The sequence below is a fragment of the Lissotriton vulgaris genome, chromosome 3_1 (assembly GCF_964263255.1).
Source record: "Lissotriton vulgaris chromosome 3_1, aLisVul1.2, whole genome shotgun sequence".
Taxonomy (NCBI): Eukaryota; Metazoa; Chordata; class Amphibia; order Caudata; family Salamandridae; genus Lissotriton; species Lissotriton vulgaris.
In genome coordinates this window covers 2,035,262,153-2,035,284,165 of record NC_141689.1, presented here as the reverse complement: position 1 = coordinate 2,035,284,165, position 22,013 = coordinate 2,035,262,153, and the positions used below count along the sequence as shown (strand labels likewise).

The window sequence follows — 22,013 nt, the reverse complement described above, 5'->3', positions numbered from 1 at the left end:
TTTGCATGTTTCGCAATTTCCGATTATCGCTAAAATGATGCGAATTCGCAATGAGATGTATTACGGAATCGCAGTTTGCGAAAAATGCAAATTCACAATTTAAGAACTCGCAAATAACACTAACTCAAATCAGGTGTAAAAATTTTTGAAAGTATAAATGAAAGGCCCAACTGCTTTTTTTAAGAGAACAATGGCTGCACTTTACCTGATAGCTAGAAGGCTGCGCATTCAAGCCCTTGCACAGAGGAGACAGAGGCAGGAAAGGATTTTCAGACTGAGGATTACCTTATTTCAACAGACAGAAGAAGACATTTTTAAGAAATACAGACTGCATCCACATACCATTTTGGACCTCATTGTGGAGTTAAAGCCTTTCTTAGAGCATGAGACACACAGGACACATTCAATACCAACTCATGTGCAGGTACTGTGTTCCCTGCATCTTCTTGCTTCTGGATCTTTTCAAAGGGTGATTGCAGAGGTAGGAGGAGTATCCCAGAGTGCTTTTTCAAGATTTTTTAGGGTGTTTTTGGATGCAATGATGAGCAGGTTGCACCATCATATCTACCTTTCCAGCACTCCACAAGATATCCAAATGTCTAAGTATGACTTTTATCAAATTGCTCATTTTCCACATGTAATTGGATGTATAGATGGTACACATATTGCCATTACTCCTGCTGCAACTGAACATGTTTATAGGAATAGGAAAAGTTACCACTCTTTAAACATTCAAATGGTGTGTAATGCTAAGTATGTCATTACTGACATTGTTGCAAAATTCCCTGGAAGCACTCATGACTCATATATGTTTAGACACAGTGGATTACATGCCCGTTTGAGTACTGGTGAATTTGGAGATGGGTTTCTGCTTGGTAAGTACTTTCTAAAATTAAATGATCTTGTTTTTAAATTTCTAGTTTTTAATACAAAGTAACAACTTTTCACATTACCATGTAGGAGACAGTGCGTATGCTGTTCGTGACTTTATCTTGACCCCATACCTGAATCCAACAAATGTTCATGAAAGAAGATACAATAAGGCACACCGCTCTACACGTGGAGTCATTGAGAGAACTTTTGGAATTTTGAAAAGCAGATTCAGAAGAATCCATAAAAGTGGTGGATCTTTGCAATATAAACCATCCCTGTGTTGCAAAATAATCACAAGTTGTGCAATGTTACATAACATGGCTATAAGGAAAGGAACTGAATGTGAAGTGAGTGACCCTGAATCTTCAGACAATGATGATGTACCACCACCAAGAAGATGTGGTACTGGGTTAGGAGCTGTTGCTGGTCGTCAAAGACGTGCAGAAATTACCAATAATTATTTCTAGGTAAGAATAAAAAACTTCACAGCTGTTTTGTGAATTCTAACATTTTATTTCTAGTAAGTTATAAATGCAATTGAAAAATGAAACCTGTTACTTCACAGGACTTACAACAATGACTGTTTCATTACAGTAACATGGTATTTCCATGCAAGATTCTTGAAAATATTTGTCACTTCTTGCCCTGTCTGCTGCTTTTTCGTTGCCCTGGCCCACTTCTCCTCACAGATGTCTGTGGAGACACTTGCCTTCCACTCCTGTGGGCAGTGGTGTCCAATGTAGGTGTAGGGTTACTGCTGCTTCTACTTCCTGTGTCCTCAGTCTCAATGGGCTCAAAGAAAGCAGTAGCAGCTTTGTTGCATGTCTTTAATAATTCAAAGGAATGTGAAACCTTGTCCAGCCCTTTTACGACATTTCTTGAGCACTCACTGACCTAGCGTTGCATTGCAATGCTGCGACGATTGCTTTGTGCTGTTACAGTGCATAGTCTGTTGATAGCAGAGTGGTATTTTTGTAGCTTGATGTTATGTCTACGTGAATCTCTGGCTCTATTTGACTCAGATTTTTCAAAAGCAACACAGAGTCTGTCTAAAGAGTCAGCCATGCGCCTCATGCCATCACCCATGTTGCTATTATTTTTGTTTAATTTATTCAGTTGTGCATTGATGGACCTCAGTGCTTTGTGCTGCTTTTCTTGTACTTTAAGCATGTTGTGCTCCAAACCAGCAAATACATTTGATGTCTCTATTACTTCACCCCTGTTCTGTCTGGTGGTACTGACAGAGTATGATCTTCTTCTGGCAGAATCATTAACTATTTCTACATTAGTAACTGCATCTTCTGACACTTGTACACTACTTCTTGATCCCTCAGGTTCCTCGTCTGTGTCTTGGAAAGGTTGCAGTTGTGCAACAGGTCTTCTTTTACATCTTGTAAAAGTAATGGATTCAACATCATTATTGCCATTACGTTCTTCAGGGGCTGTAATATGTTCTTGTGAAGATTGCCCTCCATCAATATCATGTGACTGTTCAACATGATCTAAGAATAAAGAAAGAGGCACATTAGAATTTTGCTTGTCTGTCTGTCTGCTCTATAACCATTAAAATATGCAAACAACAGGTTGTGTTTGGAATTTTTAAATTTAATCATTGGCTTATTAGAAGCCAAAGTGTAATAAAGTGAAATATGTTTAGGACATTGAAAAATCAAAGCAGTTACTTAACGTCAAACAGCAATGAAGACCCTCAATGTAATTGCACACATTCATGCAGAACATCACAAACAACATACATATAAATTTAATCAATCTTGCATCCATCTTACCTTCTTCTGCAATTTGGTGCTCTGAACTGTCTATTGTTGACACCCCACTTATACTTTCATGTTGTATAGTTGATTCCACAAGCTCCTCATGTGGGGTTGGCTGGTCTATATTTACTGTTCCACCTCCAGTTTTATTTGCTTCCTTCAGTCTCTCAGCAAGTTTCTCCTTTGCCCTCAGCCGTATGTCGTACCAACGCTTCCTAATCTCCTCAATTGATCTTGGGATAACTCCAACCGCATTCACTTTTTCTTGGATTTCTAGCCAAATCTTTCTTTTCCTTACGTCAGGAACATATTTAGCCTGTTTCCCAAATAAAAGTTCATGATTGCAGGCCATTTCCTCCACCAGGGTCTCCACCTCCCTCTCCGAAAACTTCTGTTTCCTTTTCCTTTTCTCTGCAGAGGGCCCAGCTTCTGAATTTCCTGCCTCCATTCTGCAGTAAAACAGGTCTTCTCACCAGCCAAACAGGTTTCCAACTGCCACTGGGTGTGGCTCAGGCATACAGGTGGAACTAATCAAGTTCAGTTCCTGACTATGACTCAGCTATTTTTCTGTTTTCAGCAGCAGATTCACGCATTTTAGCGATTCCTTAATTTGCGATTTTCGCATATTTAGAAATCGCAATTATTTCGCAAAAAAAATGCGACATATAAGGAATCGCAAATAAATCGCAGAAACTTACATACATCCCAATATGCGAATTCTTAATAGCGATATGCAATAAATCGCAATTAAGAAATCGCAAACAATTTTCTTGATACATCTACCCCATACTGTCTTACATTCCCTATTAGTACATATGCTAAAACCTAACTGAATTTAGGACAACATGTATTTCCATATTTAAAAAAAAACAAAGTAAGCAAATTATTCACCCAACATCCATTTAAAATCAAGCTTGGCTCACAGTGTGATCTTAGCCACATAACCAGGATGTTACATATAATCTACCATGTCTGTTTCTGCAAGCAGTATGTGTGTCTCTGCTCATATTATTTCACTGTCTCTACTGACAAAAAACAGGCCACCTATATATAATCAAGACATAACATTCATTTCTCATTACATGTAACATCCTGGTCATGTGCCTAAGATCACACTGTGAGTGAAGCTTGATTCAGCCATCAGTGTGATCTTAGGCACATGTAATCTACCATGTACTTCCATATTTTTACCAACATCAACTAAAAATATTATTCACCCAGATCAATTTTAAATCAAGCTTGACTCACCGTGTGATCTTAGGCACATGACCAGGATGTTTCATGTAATCTACCAAGTCTGTCTCTAACTGCTGTATGTGAGTCTCTGCTCATACTATTTCACTGTCTCTACTGACAAAAAACAGACCACATATATATAAGCAAGACATAACATTCCTTTTTAATTTCAACAGCACACCCTGGATCTTGATTGCACAGCTCAGACCGTATTTGAGAAGTAAGATGCCTAACAGACATGCTACCTTAGATTCCCTACACCTACATATACTAAAGCCTAACTGAGTTTAAGAAAATATGTACTTCCATATTTTTAAACACATCAAATAAACAAATTATTCACCCAGATCAATTTATAATCAAGCTTGATTCACAGTGGGATCTTAGGCACATGACCAGGATGTTACATCTTTGACCACATTTTGAAAGCCAGACATTTTACCAGAAAACATTTTCATGTGTAAATTATTTTTAACACAGAGCACAGCCCATTTGACTAACCGCTACAAAACAAGGCAGAAACCTAACTCATTTCCAAAATACATTTCAAATATGTCCTATTAAATTTTTAAACTGCATTACAAAAAAACATGACACAATGCAGGAATAAAGAAGCACAATATGCTTCTTAATCTTCCCCATACTACATACAGCAGTCTATCTTTATTAAAAGAATCATTACTCACCTTTAAAAATGCTTTGGAAGATGTAGAACAGTGTCAGTCACACACACCAGATTTTCTTAAGCAGAATCTCTGAATAATGTTTCTGTCACTGCAGCCTTAGAATAATGGCACAGATTACCTCGGATTTCAAACCCATAACCTTGTACATAACCAATGAAAGTTTTTCCAACACAAATTCAAATCCAAACACCACATTTTAATTGGCTGCACATTTCAACACTTTGAAACTCACATAATATTCACCCATCCCCCCAATGCTCATTCACCCTGTTACCATGGTAACTCCCACCTTACCCAGCACACAGTTGAAAAGTTCAACATACTATGTTGCAAAAGAATCCAGCAAGGGTGTTTGATCTCTCAATGTACTAGCTAATCATGTGCAATGTTTCTTTCAATGACTTTTTCACAACCAATAAAATGACTTCTTACAAAAAAACATGCACCCTAATTTTCAGTGGTGAATTTAAAGAAAGCACCAATCTTTTCTTGTTTTTTAAAGTGCACTGAATCTCAACCACTTTTTTTCATAATTCCTACTTTCAAACTGCCATTTCATTTCCACAACTCATCTGAATAGATGCACATCTACCTTCAAGATGCCAAAAGTCTATCTGTGGGTCATAGTTTTGTCTACTGCAGTGAAACATTTGCAAGTAACAGAGGTATTTACAACCTTGACGATATTTTCTATTTTTTTAATGTGTGCAGTGTACCTGATAGATTTCACTTATCTAATAGGCTTGCATTCAAACGGTGTCTGTATAGAAGTGACTACTGCGTTATATTTATATTACAGATGAACAGGTCTTTAAAAGGATTCACAGATGAGACAGAATTAGGTGAGAGATGAAGTCATTATGCAGGACAATATTTAGGGCTTATTTACAAAACTCTTGTGCCACTTTTGTGTTACTTTTCTCATGTGTTGAAAGTGACGCAAAAGTGGCGAAAGGGGTTTGTAAATGAGCTCTTTTATTTCTAATGCATTTGGTTGGAGGTATTGTATATCTAGGCCACTCTGATTACCTTGTGTAAACGCTGTGGCCAACAGAGTTCACAAATTGAACTCCGCTTTGGTTGGTTTCTTGCCGGATATGCAAGACTGCTTTCAAGACGAGACCCCAATAAAGAGTACTGGTGTGGAACTGCAAGTATGCGGAAGGACTTGCAGACTAAGAATCCGGTCAACTTTGGAAGGGAAAAGTTAAGGATATTGAAAGAGGCTCCTTCAATTTCATGAGAAGGCTCAAGTACCAGTGGAGCAACACCATCAACCTCTATTGCACAGCCTAATATTCGTCCCCAATTTGGAACGCTTTAAGAGAAAAAAGTAATGAGGTTGGGAGCTTTGTATGCCATCCTAAAACCTAATCATCCCTTAGTTATACAGAGATCCACCCTGTATCAGACTCATTCGTAGAAGTGTGAATTGGACCATATCAGACAATACAAAAACCCTCAAGTACTTATATTTGTTACTTTTTAACTTCGTCGACTACTCATATTGAGAGTATTTACCTTAAAGTTGTCTGTTAAAAATGTGTAGATCTCCATGGCTTCAGACAACTAGTAAATGCCATATTTGAGACATCGGTGTAATCAGCTGGAACAGGAGCATATACTTTTCTTCAACCTCGGCAATTTGCTGCTGATTTATGTAATTCTGCAAAGTGAAAAAAGAGTTAAAAATGTATATGTTGTACATATGTCCAAGATTAATTTAAATGTACATAAAAACATTTGTTCTCAATAGGATTGGGGATGAAACGCAATCATCAGAGGTTATATTTGGCAAGCAAAATAGGAAAGAGCATTGCATTATACAAATGTTAGGCCAAGATTTGTCACTCACTTCATTTACAAACTCCTGGTCTTGATCTGATAAACCCATGTTTGTCTTCCATGATCTAGAAATTGAAAAATAAACATCAAGAAAAATTGAAAGACACGTCTTCAAATAAAAAAATTCAAAACAACTTTTTCAGTGATGTCATCAGTGATGTCATTTGAGATGTCATCAGTGATGTCACTGACCAAGTCGTGAATGATGTAATATGTGACATTATCAGCAGTGGATTGCGGGCTTGTGAGTTATAGCTAGTACAACTAAAAATGACGGGGGAATTTCAATGGTTTTGTAAGAGTGAAATGTCCATTTAACTATGACATCCCTGAAAATTATACAAAAACCAAAGCACACAGCAGCAGACCAAGGTTTAGCACATCGACTTCTTCTGTTTCCTAAATTCGTGTGGTGCAACCACTCACCATCCAGTGCCAAGGATGGCCGTTACATAGAGAATTTTACATGGGCTCTTTTATTTTCTCTTTTTAAGATACACAGGCACAGCCAACGCGTTTCATTCCCTTTAGTGCCTTGGGAATTTCATCAGGGCATTGAATGGGATCATCTTAATCTGATGATCCAAAATATGGTTGCACCTTCAATACCGGTGCAGCAGGAATGTTGTCGACAGTATAACTCTTGTGTTCCTGAATAATATGGAAGTAAGGTGCAAAGAATTGTTTCGGAGCGTTGTTCCATAGTCTAGCAGCAATGGTGTGTAGATAAAAGAACAAAAGTTTGTCCTGGCCCCCGTTAGCGGGCAGTCCGTAGTGCCAACGAATTTCTGAAGAAAGGGGGATGTGCTCTTTAAAGACCAACATCCATACATCCTGCTCCTCCGTGTGGGTTTCGGAAACCCACACGTAGGAGCAGGAAGCACCGGAGACCTTATCACAGGTCCCGTTTTCGTATGAAAAACCTGGCAACCCGTATGGATTTTGGAACTACTGTGACCAGAATGCCTGAGGGGCATCAACGCTTGTTTAGCATGACGGAGCAGTTATAAAGATATGATGATCAGCAACGGCAGACCATTTCTGCTTCTGAAGAAGTGCGCCTAGCGCACGAAACGCATCAGGCATCTTGAATTTCTAGGTGAAGACTCCTGTCCAGTGCGTGCAAACTTGCTCCAAATAAAGCCCTATTCAAAACATACCTGTGAGGCTTCTCTGCATTGGGCAACCCTTGTTGTTTGGATTAGACTGGCCAGCCCGGGTCGGGGAGAAGCCCCGCCATTACTATGTGGACCCGTGCTGCATCCAGGGAGGCAGCACTCAAAGGGAGGAAGGTTGTGCGGAGAAGTAACACGGTGCAGGACGCTGTGATTGGAAGCCTTCTCAACCCACTGTGGCTTTCATTTTTTGGATCCATTTCACTGCTGCAAATGAACTCACTGGAGCAGACAATTATGAACTACTGTGACCAGAATGCCTGAGGAGCGTCAACGCTCATTTAGCATGACGGAGCAGTTATAAAGATACGATGATCAGCAACAGTGAACCATTTCTGGCTCTAAAGAAGTGCGCCTAGCGCATGAAACGCGTCAGGCATCTTGAATTTCTAGGTGAAGACTCCTGTCCAGCGCTTGCAAACTTGCTCCAAATAAAGCACTAAACCTACCTGTGAGGCTTCTCTGCATTGGGCAACCCTTGTTGTTTGGATATATATATATATATATATATATATATATATATATATATATATATATATATATACATACATACATATATATATACATATATATACATATATATATATTACCTACTGGCTATCGCCAGTAGGTATATATAGTTAGGATTAATTCCCTATGGGATTTTTGAAAATTCTATGTCTAATAACTTTGGCGTTTGTGGACGGAATTGGCTGAAATTTTCAGGAAAATGGCACATTTTGTTTCTGAGCAGCCCCTGAAAATTTGGTGGGGGTTCGTCAAGGGGGGGCTGAGAAAAAAGGGGGGTCCCAAAACGCGTTTTTTACATTGAGTTTTCCATAGGGCGGTTGGACTCACTTTTAGCTCGAACGGCTGAATGGATTTGCACGAAACTTGGCAAAATTGTAGGGACTGTTAGCCCGATGTGCCTTTGCTAGGTCTCAATATATGTGCTCCAGTAGTTTTTGAGAAATTAACGTTCAAATCAAGATATATATCTGTAACAGCGCTCCGGGCAGCGATCCGGTCCGCTTACTTTTCGCGTTTCGGAACTTTGCGCGCAGAAAGCTGATTGGCTCTCCGGTGTCTGTCAACATTCTAAACAGTCCGGAGCGGCCGCCATCTTATCTCTCGGTAGGATCGAGAGAGAAGAGGTGAAAAACGAAGGGGGAATTTATTGAAAGGGTGCAAGGTATACCCCTCTTGACCCCCTAGGATTGTTGTTGGGGTTATTAAAGGGTCCCGTGGGGAAAATAAAAAAAAAATTATTTTTCACGGTAGAAGCGTTTCCCGGGCCGCGAACTGGGCCGCAAACTGGTAGCGAAACGGGAATTCGCCATTTTGTGCTTCGTTTTAATTGTTTAGAGACAAAAATTATCGCCGCACATCGGCCACAATGCATGAATATCGTTGAAAAGTCAGCGATATTCATGCATTATCCAGCAAATGCTCTTAGCCGTGTTATCCACCTTCCATTGGATAACATGGCTAAAAACTGCTCTGTGCGTGAGCTTTTTTTTTTTTTTTTTTTTTTTTTTGCTGCGTGACGTTTGTTAACGTTCGATTCGATGGAAATGAGGAAGTGTTGACCACCATTTTGTCACTGCGAGTAAATATTTTGTTATAAATGAATCCTTATTGATAAACATTGTCTGCGCCATCTTGCGTTTTGTCCAATGCCACAATTTTGTCGTGCACGGCAGCCATTTTAGATGCCTTGACCAGGGCCACTCTCTGCACGCCGCCGATTCTCAGCATGGCTCCCCACCCTCGCACGCATCTCCCCCACGCAATGGTCACCCCCGCTCTCTCTCTCATGCATGGGCTATATACTTCCCCCATCTGCGCTGCTCTTCTCTGAGAATCACACCCTGTGCCCGCCCAACACCTCCCTTTCACCCTATTCACTACCGCACCCTCTGACACTCCTCTTCCTCTGTGTCCGATTGTCCAGGCCGGACCCAGGCTATCACCTAGCCCTGCGAATGTAGTTTATGGCCCCAGCTGTAGAGTATCCAGACATGCCAACCCTCCCGATTCAGGCGTGAGACTACTGATTTCAGTGCTAGTCTTTCGCTTCCCGATTCCTGCAAGGAAAAACCCGGGGGCATATTACCAACAACTAGCGGTAATTTTTGTCTCTAACTTGTTTAGAGACAAAAATTATCGCCGCACATCGGCGAATTTTATCGCACATAAACCTTGCTATTAGCAAGGTTTATCGCAAATGCGATAAAAAACGGCCGCAATGCATGAATATCGTTGAAAAGTCAGCGATATTCATGCATTATCCAGCAAATGCTCTTAGCCATGTTATCCACTTCCCATTGAACAAGCGCATGGTCTTTTAAAGATTTGTGAAGTACTCGGGGCGGCGGTGTGTGTGTGCCCTCTTTCAGGAGCGGGCGGGGGGGCACTGCCAGCAATTTGCAGGCCAGGCAGTGTTCAACACGTGCATCACCCTTTCTCTGCCTGCTATTGCGCTCCATGCTTCGGAAAGGTAAGAAAAAGAACGTGCATTTGAGTTTGAAATGTCCGATCTTGTAGCAGTACACTTGCAAAGCCCACACATGACAATAACCCGATTCAAGGCCCCATTCACCCGATTTTTTAAAAAAATATAGTACTCCAAGACAGTTACATTTTAAAACTTTATTAACATTTAAATATAATGAACGCAACAAAAACTGTAAATATATTTAACCATTTTTTGAAATTAACCAGAACTATAACGATAACAACAACAATAATATAACTTTAATGCCTAAATTACGCAAACATTTATCTAATCTGCTAAAGGGGGGAGTCGCAATTTCTTTACAATAATCAATAATGAAAAATCCACATCAATAGGGTTGCCCGTTTTCTCGATGCAGCACTATAGTGCAATATACACAGCACCTGGGGTGTCAAGAGTGAACAGGTCTTTCTTTGTTCCTTAAGATGTTATCTCCGAGAATGCTGATGCATTGGTGTCTGTACACTTCTTTGTCAATTCTGTCAAGATGATAACTGCTTTATAAACAGACGATATCTTTGTTTAGTCATTAGTGTTAAGTGTGTCTGAAACTACAGTGCCCTTCTGTTTTTTTTTCTTCAGGCTCTACAGAGTTTTGTGTGTTGTTCTTTTAAGCGACAATTATTCCAGAGGTTTAGGGTTCACTTGTTTTGTCCTGCAGTGAGTTAACAGCTTTAGAGAGTTCATGTTTATTTGCTATGTCCTGCTGTTCGTCAACTGCTTCAGAGATGTCAGCCTCATTTTTTATGTTTCAGTAGATCCTGGACCTGCCCGGCCGCGCCCAAAATGGCGCCGGTGTAAATGGGACTCGTAACTGCTTGTTCTGTACTGGTTGCCCAACCTTGATATCACGAGATACATATGCAGTTTTGAAGCACATGGCGGAGGCTTGTCTGCTGTAGTGGGGCGCCCCTTTATCGTTTCAGTCGCCATTCCGCCCGCTTTTGCTACACTGTGCCTTTTCCGCCATTCAGCTGTTTAGCGCCCGCTCTTACGGCTACAGCGTCTCGCTCACCATGTAGTTGAGTTGCTCCCACTCTTGCGGTGCAGCGATAGGCGGCTGCCACAGGACTCTTAAAATGGCGGCCGGCTCTTCGGATTTGGGCCTGGTCCAGTAAAATGGCCCTGGGACACCTTGGAACTCGGACGCTTGTCTGCCAGGGCTTGGGTTCCATTCTCGAAAGCGTCCCCTCAGCCTTGAAGATTGTACAAAAGTCTTGGGGGCCCTCGACTCCCGCAGGCTTCCGGTGGGGAGCGGCTGCCATGATTGCTTGCGGAATGGCCACGACGGAGCTACGAGATGGTGGTGCTCTCATGGTGACGCCAGCTTCAGTCTGAAACATCCAGAAACAAGGTGGGGCTTTCATCGTTTGGGGAAAAAAATGTTTTAATCCAATGAAAAGTGTTATTTTTAGGTCACATGACCTAGTCTTACATAATTAGGAAAAGAAAAGTAAAATGAACCAATGAAAAGTTTTATTAACAAGTCACATGACCTGTTATGCTTACGTTACGCGCTGCGCGGCGCGCTCTGGATCGTTTCCGGGAAGCTGCGCCTTGCGCACCGGAGCACTTCCGGGTGCGCTAACGCGTCGCGTCATATGACGCATTACGCGACAATGCAGGTGCAGAATATAGTCAAAATGTCTCCACCAACCAGCGGTCGGAATACAACCGCTTTCAGCAGTCCAAAAAGTTCGGTCAAATCTTAAGAGCGGGAGCAACTCAACTACATGGTGAGCGAGACGTTGTAGTCGCAAGAGCGAGCGGTAAACAGCTGAATGGCGGAAGAGGCACAGAGTACCAAAAGCGGGCGGAATGGCAACTAAAACGGTAAAGGGGCGCCCTACGACAGCGTGTCTTCAGGTGAAACGGATTGTGGGACAAGGTCCAGAATGAAAGATTCTTCAAAAGGGAAAAAATTCCGCCGGACCCCGGGAGCCGGCCGCCTATGCCGGGGGCGATCTCAGGCCTCACCAGGGCAACACGACTTGGGGAGGGGGCAGGAGCCAAGCGCCCCCTCTCAGTCCGCGCCATCTCACCGCCCCTCGGGGGCCTCCGTCAAGCGGTTTAGGGAGGCACCGTATCACATTGTTTTCCAATGCAGTCAGGTCCACAAATGGACCCCACTTACTTTGAATAGTGAAGCTGCAGCAGGTGCAAATAAGGTTTAAACAGTGTTACAAGAGCTGCTTAGAACTCTGAAGTATGGCACTCTACAACCAGGACTTATGCCATGTATGTAAGGCAGTGATATGGAAGCAAGTCAGGGACAAAAAGCATGAACGAACATTCACGTATGAAAATCTTATTTGGAGAAGGGGTAGAATCCAAACGCCCCCTGCCAGTTCGCGCCACTACACCGTATGTGGAAAATCTGAAGCCATCATTCTACAAACTCTCAACGCTTGTTATCAGTGCATGAGTTTCATGCTCGATCGATTGAGCTAGCCGGATCGGGCAATAAAAAGTATAAAATAGTTATGTAAATAGTTATTTAATAAAATGTTTTACTCTGTTTCTTTGCTGGTGTGTTGTGTATATTTATAATATTTGCATAGGGTTTGCCGTTATTTTGGGCGGTGTGGGTGGCGGAGTCGAGCTGTTTTGCAGCCCTCATGGTGTGGAGCTCAGTTCATTTAACTATTTTCGTATTTCTCATGAAGGGTTATTCCTAATGTTTGTATTTTACCGAGGTCAAAAAGAGATCGAATTAGTGGTCTACTGATTTTGCTCGATTACTTTTATTTTTTTACACGATTTTTCACTATCTGTAAAGACTAAACAGAGTATTGCGACTTTGTGCTTGTTTGTAAATAGAGAATGATCCAAAGAGAACCAATTGTAAAACAGTAAATGCTTGGATAATAATCAATCAAATGGAGAGACAAGCAGGTACGACGGATTACAACAGGGGTAAAGGTCTGAGTTAACTACCGTTCACTATCTGCAAAGAGAGAGTACTACTAAGAGAAAAGAGGGGAGTGGGGGGGGGGGCAGCGTTCAAAGCACATCAGCGTGCATAAACACGAAAACGTTTTTACCTATCACGTACTTGACATTTGACAGCTTTTGATATTTGCTATTAAAAAACCAATGAAATTCACAGAAAAAACCATAGGTTATACTCCATATATAGTTAGGAATTTGCATTTACAAAACCTTGAAAATTCAATGAAAAAACCATAGGTTATAGACCATATATAGTTAGGGATTTGCATTTACAAAACCTTATTTTACTCGCATAAAACCATTGAAATTCCATATATAGTTAGTTGCGCTAACTATATATCGCGCACCCGCAATCCACTGCTGATGATGTCACATATTACATCATTCATGACATGGTCAGTGACATCACTGATGACATCACTGATGACATCTCAAATGACGTCACTGATGACATCACTGATGACATCTCAAATGACATCACTGATGACATCTCAAATGACATCACTGATGACATCTCATTTGATATTACTGATCACATCACTGATGATATCATTCATGTGATAATACGATGAACCTCTTCAGACTCTAATATAACCTTACATACAATCAGTGTAAACAGACACTCACAGACTGTCACTCATCCATGGAGTTACTCACACACCTAGTTAGTCATGCAAAGAATCAATCACACCTCCATTTCCTCAACTATACAGTTATACAAACTTTACTTATTCAAACATATACTAACACATATTTACTCTCTTATACAATCCCTGATACAAGTTCACAATGATCCATACAGCCACTCACACATTCACTGGCTCTTATGCACAGTTATTTATATATGTCAACTCTCACATGTACTGTGTTTTACATATGTACTTACTTTGACATGTAGCACTGAGATATCCATTCACTCACCAATACACTCATGCACACAGTCAACCGCCCATACAGCTGTTTCCACATGCACTTTTGAACCCATACATCTAGTGAATCAACTGCTCACACATCTATGCACAGAGTCATACACCTCCCAGCCACCCACACAGACACTCAGTCTCCCATACAAATACTTGGGCAACCAATGAATATCCCATATAGTTACTCATATAGCTACTTATCAACACATGCAGCAGTTTACAGAACAACAGACATAATAATGCACAAATTAAGACAGTTTAGTCACTAACCCATGCACTCAGTGAGACACATTTAATCACTCACTCATACAGTCAGTCATGCACCTACTAAATCCTTCATCCAGACACTTATACATCCACTCATTCTTCAATATGTAAGACATATTTACACTTTACAGAAACATACAGTCACTGGATGTTGTCATCAGTGATGTCATCAGTGATGTCACTGACCATGTCATGAATGATGTAATATGTGACATCATCAGCAGTGGATTGCGGGTGCGCGATATATAGTTAGCGCAACTAACTATATATGGAATTTCAATGGTTTTATGCGAGTAAAATAAGGTTTTGTAAATGCAAATCCCTAACTATATATGGTCTATAACCTATGGTTTTTTCATTGAATTTTCAAGGTTTTGTAAATGCAAATTCCTAACTATATATGGAGTATAACCTATGGTTTTTTCTGTGAATATATATATATACACACACACACACATATATATATATATATATATATATATATATATATATATATATATATATATATATATATCCATCAAAAAAAGCTGCCTGTTGTGGAATGAGCCGCAAGACAGGTAAAGGTTGCACCAAACATCTTTATTGCAGGGAACAGCGGGGGCAGTGTCTTTCAGCACACAGGTATGAAGTTCGGATTCCGCTGACGCATTTCGTGATCTGGTCACTTCTTCAAAGGCACCGGAACAGCATTTAACAGAGGTGATCGTAGTCCTTCATTTCTTCCTAACCATGTGGGTGTGGCTACAAGGCATTCTGGAAGTTAAAGTCTATTGTATTACCCAAGTGGGCCCTCGGTAAAGTGCTGGCATAATACACATTAAAATCCCAAGTGGGTCGTGGTGTAAGTCATCGAGTCCCCGCATGAACACCTTATTCCTGCAACAAACGGCTCCTGTCTCCTTAACGATGGCGTCTTAGGCGTCATCACAGGAATGTTGACGGGGCGTGGCTTAGCAAGCCACGATGGCGGCTGTGTCCTGCTGAGGCTCCGCGATCGGGCTAGCATCTTGCCCAATTCACGAGATCGCCGGGAGCCTCAACTTGCCGACCACAGCGCCTGTGATGCCCCCATACACTGGGGCATCCTTCAAATGACCTGATCCTACGGCGGGCGGACGTCGCAACCCGGATTGTCCTCCGCCGACACCAAGGGACGCCGACCCCGAAAATGGCGGGCGCGCCTCAGACCGGCGGACGAAAAAGCTCCCGGGAGTCAGCTCCCTGAACGACAGCCCCGGCAGACGCGATCAGCCGACAGCAGCGGAGAAACCCGCGGAGAGGGTGACACCTGCCTGCGGGAGTACGCACCGGACGGTGCCCTCCTCCACCCCGGAGCCCCGACACACAAGATGGCGGCCGCCGCCCCGGGGCTCCGCTACACCGGAGCCATTTCCCCGCCGGGAGCCTGATCGGCCCTCGGATTTGACTGACCTGCCACTGCGGACTGCGGGGAGCCGGCGAGCGCACAGGGCTGGACATCTCAGGAGTCCGTGATCATCACGGACGGCGGTGAGCGCTGATCCCTCTCCCCCTCCCCCCCCCTCCTCCGAGGATCCCAACGCCAGCACCCCGGTGGCCCCCGCCACCGCGGACAGGGGGGAGCCGGCGAACACACCGGCGGCACAGGACTGGACACGCCAGGCACCGTCATTGAGGGCGGTGAGCACCGATTTCTCCCCTCCTCCCTCGAGGACCTTAACGCCGACACCCCGGGGCCCCCCCTCCTCCCTCCGGGCCCCGTGGGGGGTCGTTGAGCACGGCGCCGCCCGGCGAGGGACTTAGCTCACATTCGCCTACATAAACAGCCCGGAGGACTCGGGTGCCTGACCCTAAAATGGCGCCCATGCAAGCCTAGCGCCGAGGACAAACGCGAACTTCGCCCCAGGGTTAGGGGTGCTCCACTTGCGCTGGAGGCGCAGCCAGCGGCTGTCGCCCTTGCTGAGCCGCACACTTCCCCCGGAGAGGAGAGGATACCCACGCACCTCCCCCCGCGGTCGGACCCACGGCCCAGGCGGCCGCAAGCCACCTCTGACACCCCCGCTGGGGCTCCCCGGAGCGGAGCGGGCCCCGCCCCTGTACTGGTGAAGACTGAGGGAGCCGACCGACACGGAGCTGCCACCCGCCCGGCGACGCTGTGGGGCGACGACCTACCGCCCTCGAGGCGCACGACGACCCGGGGACCCCCCCCTCTTCCTCTAAGCAGCACCCATGGGGAAGCCGAGGGCCTCTCAGGCGACGGCGGTCCCTGAAACGGCTATCGAGAAGATGCCACAAACAAGAACATGGACGCAGGCCAACGCGTCGCAAACTGACCCTACCCTATCAGCGAAACTGGACCAGGTGTTGGCGGCAATTGAAATGTCTCGCCTCTCGATGGAGGAGAGATTGGGCACCCTGACGACGGACATTAGCCTAATCCGCGATGAGCACCGTAAGTTGGCGGACAGGGTGAAAGAGGGTGAGCGGATCGTGACTGAATTACAACCCGCGGTGAAGTCGCAGGAGGCAGACATGCAGGAGATCCTGCGCCGCGTGGAGACCTTGGAGGAGCGCACAGTGGATTTAGAAGGGCGCTCAAGACGTTGTAACATCCGCGTCCTGGGCCTGCCGGAGGGGATTGAGAACTCGGACCCTCTGACTTACATGGAATCCTGGACTAAATCGTTCACTCCGGACTGCGACCGGTCTCCGTACTTCTCCATCGAGAGGGCCCACAGGGTCCCGGCCCGGGCACCCAAATCCGGTCTTCCGCCGCGACCCATGTTGGCCAAGTTCCTGCACTTCCGAGACCGGGACGCGGTGCTCCGTGCGGCCCGGACGGCGGGCCCCCTGCAAGTGGAAGACCAGCACGTCATGGTGTTTCCGGACTATGCTCGAGAGGTCCAACAACGGCGATCCACGTTTCTGGAAGTCAAGAGGCGCCTCCGCGCAAATGACCTGCAATACTCCTTGCTATTCCCTGCCCGCCTTAAAGTGATCCACAAAGGGAAAGCCCTCTTCTTCGATACGGCAGCGGACGCGCAGGATTGGACTGAATTTAATTGCCCGCTGATACCTAAGCCCGGACCCCAGAGGACACGCAACAACGACTCTAGACGATCCAGGAAACGGGGCGCGAGCCGTGCTCGATCAGGCCACCCCAAGAGCCAAGCGGGCTCACCCGACCTCACACAAATCATGCAGGAGCGACGAGATGCCCTACGGGCGGTGACCGAACTGCACGCGTCACCCCCGGCTTCGGACCTGGAAGGTCAACCACACCTATTCACCCCTGAGAAAGACCGGGATAGTGATGGAACTATGTCGGGATTCGGCCCAATCTCTTCCCCCCTGATTGTGGCACCCACACTGGATGCTGCCCTGACTAGCCACCACACCACCTCTTCGTGAAGATTGAACTGTCAACTGCTATATCCTTCTCATGGTTGCTTGTTATGTCGCGCGACGTCTAGAAGCCTAGGCCAATTTGCCTGATGTTTGTAAGCGCTAGCGAGCGATAGACATTTCTCCTGCTAGAGCCCGACCCGCGCACAGGCCCAGCAGCGACACACGCTGCCACCCCCACGGATTTCTGTTGAACTTCTCCCCTAGTGGGACACTAGTTTGGATATGCCACCCTCGGTGACGTATCCTCAGCATTGGGACTGTTGCCCACCCGAAGTTCTGGTTGTTGTTACTTCCCCTAGTCCCCCCCCCACGTTAAAGGAAGCTTGGCGCGCAGGAACACATATGGTGCACATACACGGGCGGACCACGGGAGCTGTAGGGGGGCCCCCCTCCCGACCACATCACCCCAGAGATGGCAGTCCCCCGCTCAGACCTTAATATCCTTACACTAAACGTACGGGGCTTACACACGCCCAGTAAGCGCTACTCTGTATACTCCTACATTAGGCGCATGTCAGCCGGCATAGCGTTTCTGCAAGAGACACACATTAACGCTACTGAACTTGCTCGCTTGCAGGCCAAATGGCGAGGGATTATCTGTGCCACACAATATTCAGCGTTCGCGCGCGGCGCATTAATCTGGGTAAGGCCAGGTACTCCCTTCCGAGTGCTCCGGCGAGTGGTAGATAGAGAGGGCAGGTACGCGCTTCTGGAGGGAATACTTGATGGGCAGGGGGTACTCCTTGGCAGCATCTATGCCCCGAACACGGATCAGGGTCAGTTTTGGGATCACCTTACGGGCGTTTTGGCCCAGTTCACTACAGTTCCGTGGGTATTGGGAGGCGACTTTAACTGCACACTGAACCCCTACCTGGACCGTTCGCACCCTCCCCCCACACATTCCCTGGCCCCCCGACAAGCAGACCTCTTCAGGACATGGACCACGCACTGGGCACTTACTGACGCATGGCGACACCTGCACCCACTGGCTCGCATTTACTCCTTCCACTCGATCCCACACAACCTCCGAGTTCGCCTAGACCGTTTCCTCTGCTCTGCACCGATCCTCCCCAAGATAACATATGCAGACTACCTGGGTCGGATCCTCTCAGATCACGACGCCCACATCATACACCTCACCTGGCGCCCCCCACACCCACCGGTCCCCACCTGGCGCCTCCCTAGGGAATGCCTATCGGACCCAGTCTTCAGAGACGCACACAAATCCAGCATACAAGATTACTTCACACACAACGAGAATACAGCATCATCGATACTGGTGGAGTGGGACGCGTTTAAAGTGGTGGCGAGGGGAGAATGCATCAAACAGGTGGTGGGGGTCCGACGCACCTTAGAGCGGACACTTTTGACCACAGAGCAAGCTCTGGCCGCACTCACTAAACGACCTGACGACTCGGAGGAACACGCTGTGCTCACGGCCGAGGCTAAGTCGGAATACCAGACTGCCTGCGCTGACCTCCGAAAGTACAACTTCAGGGCATACGCCTCCAGGGTGCATAAGAACAGAGACAAAACCGGGGCGCTTCTAGCCTGGATGGCGAGGCAGGACACTGAACTCAAACCGATCACAGACATTATCAACTCGGAAGGTGTATTGGTGCAGTCGCAGGCCGAGATTCTCCTGGCATTCCAGCGCCATTATGCACAAGTGTACGGAGCCCCGGCCCACTGGTCCTCGTCTCCTGTGGAACACTTTTTAGACCCTCTGACGTTACCCGCGATATCAAATGACGACAAGCGCACACTCGACACCAAAATCATTCCCTCTGACATTACCCAGGCGATACGTGCCATGTCCCGGAATAAAGCGCCGGGTCTAGACGGCTTCCCACTGGAATACTACTCGACGTTCTCTCCCCTGGTAGTCCCCCGTCTGTCACGGATGTTTGGGGCGTCTCTCCACATAGGGAGGTTACCTCAGTCGCTACGGGAGTCCGTGATTGTCACCTTCCCCAAGCCCCACAGAGATCCGCTCCACATGGGGTCATATCGGCCCATCACGCTCCTGTCGGCGGACTGTAAAATTCTAGGGAAGATCCTAGCTGATCGATATGCACAGGTCATACGCCCGCTGGTCCACCCCGACCAATGCGGCTTCGTCCCCGGGAGGAATACCTCCCAGAACCTCCGCCGAGTCTTCCATATTCAAGACCAAGTGCGTGAAAGATTTCCCCGTGCCGCCTGCCTCATTATGGATCTCGAAAAGGCGTTCGACACCCTCACCTGGCCCTACCTGTTCTCGGTCCTGCGGCGCCTCAATGTTGGCCCGACACTCATGGCATACACACGTCTCCTGTACACCGATCTCACCACCCGAGTTCGCATTGGGAGACGCATTTCACCGGCGTTTGAAGTTCGACGAGGCACCAGACAAGGGTGCCCCCTGTCGCCTCTTTTATTCGCGCTGGCAGTCGAGCCGCTGGCGGTTCGGCTACGTCAGGAAGGTGTAGACTGGGGCATACCGCTTGCAGACGGCACCCATTGCGTGTCCATGTACGCGGATGATCTCCTCATATATGTCCGAGATATTGCAATGGACCTAACCCCTATTGGGGCGGCGCTAGCGGAATTTGCGGACGCCTCGGGACTACAGGTGAACTGGGACAAGTCCACGGTCTACCCTCTACACCCAGACCTGCCCCCCCGGGAAATCGAGCTCGGGCCACATAAACTCCCTTGGTCCGCGGAGGCTCCCCGGTACCTCGGTGTCCGCTTGTATCACTCTCCGGCGGACATTTTTGAGGGCAATCACCGCAGAACACTGGCTAGTCTGCGCCCGACAGTCGCCTTTTGGAATAAGCTACCGCTGGCCCCGATAGGGCGGATAGCCCTAGCTAAAATGGTGATGCTTCCCCGACTCCTTTACCACTTCACGAATCTACCGGTGATACCGCCCAGGTCCTTCTTCCGCGACGTTGACTCCCTCTTGGGGACCCTCATCTGGGGTGCAGGCAGACACAGGATCGCCCTGAAAACCCTTCAACTCCCCACGACGCAGGGGGGGCTCGGGGCTCCGTCCTTCGAGGCATATTTCCTCGCGGCACAGCTCCAATGGCTGTCCTACTGGACGGCGGACCGTTACCCTCAGGAGACTGTTACCTCTACCGGCAGAATCGCGACCCCGGAACTCACCCGTCTTCTCCTCCCGGGCACGAAGCCCCGGCGCACATACCCCCTCCACGTGGCGATAGCGCGCCGGTGCATGATGCGGATCCACCGGTTATCCCCCAGTAGGCCCCCGTACTCCCCGCTGCTACCATTGATAGGCAGCCCCAGGCAGGATTCCTATTTCACGGCTCCACTGCTCGCCGAATGGTCCCAATGTGGCATCACGGATCTGGAATCACTCTTCGAGGAGGGTCAGTTGAAACCGCTCGACCGCTTGATCGCAGAATACGGGCTCCCCCCGGGCCAATTCCTCAGATATCGGCAACTGCTGGACGGATACCGGCCCCATTTCAATCTCCACACAGGCGAGCCAGACACGCATCCAGTAATACATGCTATCCTCCATATGGGGGTGGGCCGCCATCTGGTCACCTGGCTCTATAAATCCATCCGGGAACTCTCACATACTCCCCTGACGACCCTGCGTGCTACATGGGAGGAGGACATAGGCCGCGCTCTACACGACTCAGAATGGACTAAAGCACTTGAGGCCCCCAAACGCGTCTCTAGGAACGCCCGCTTCAAAAACATCCAATTCTATATACTACACAGAGCATACCTTACCCCAGCGCGATTGCAGAAGTTCTACCCCTCCACGCCATTCCTCTGCCCCAGATGCTGCTCCCCTGCCGCGAATTTCCGTCATATGTTTTGGGATTGCCCCGACCTTCAACCCTTTTGGCGGGTGGTACACGACACACTGTCGGAACTCACAGGCCTCACTACACTGGCCACCTGGGAGTCCAGCGCACTGGGCATCCTCCACATCTCTAAACAGGAACCGGTGCATAGGCGCTTCGTGTCCCTAGCGCTCCTGTTGGCGAACAGATGCATAACCATGCGATGGCGGTCCCCGGAGGGCCCCCCCATAGCACAATGGAAAGGGGCGGTTGGTAAATGGGCGGCAGCGGAGGAAGATGCTCTAAGGGAAGAGGAAGCCAGGGGCGCGCGTAAAATTCCCATCTCCATGGAATGGGCCATGCTCCTCCACAGCTACCGGCAGCTCACGCAAGCAGGAGACCCACCTGTCCCCCCCCCCCCCCCCCACCTGAGAAGGCCGGTAACCTCTACCGGGTGTGAGCCACCTCTGGGTCGAGTCCCGATTACCTCCTGTGTCCTGAACAAACCCTTGTATGTCCGGCCACCCATCTGATGCCTCGCCTAAGCGAAATGCAACAAACCCCCCTGCCAATTCCCCCTCCCCACTTCGG

At 46.9% G+C, this 22,013-nt stretch overlaps 1 protein-coding gene across 1 annotated transcript; it reads right to left on the bottom strand.

Moving 5' to 3' along the window:
- Nucleotides 1-1,767: 1,767 nt before the first annotated feature.
- LOC147728771 (uncharacterized) lies at nt 1,768-3,093 on the bottom strand. The gene is made up of 2 exons (XM_086963860.1): nt 2,661-3,093; nt 1,768-2,375 (listed from the first exon to the last, which is right to left on the bottom strand). Exons 1-2 carry the CDS (start codon nt 3,091-3,093, stop codon nt 1,768-1,770), a joined length of 1,041 nt encoding a protein of 346 aa, XP_086819986.1.
- Nucleotides 3,094-22,013: the final 18,920 nt, after the last annotated feature.

What these genes read in the sequence shown, in the direction of transcription:
- LOC147728771 (XM_086963860.1), bottom strand. Translation starts at nt 3,093, where the DNA reads ATGGAGGCAGGAAATTCAGAAGCTGGGCCCTCTGCAGAGAAAAGGAAA. An exon ending in GCACCAAATTGCAGAAGAAG is followed by an intron (nt 2,376 to 2,660) that starts GTAAGATGGATG and finishes CTTTATTCTTAG; the next exon opens with ATCATGTTGAACAGTCACAT.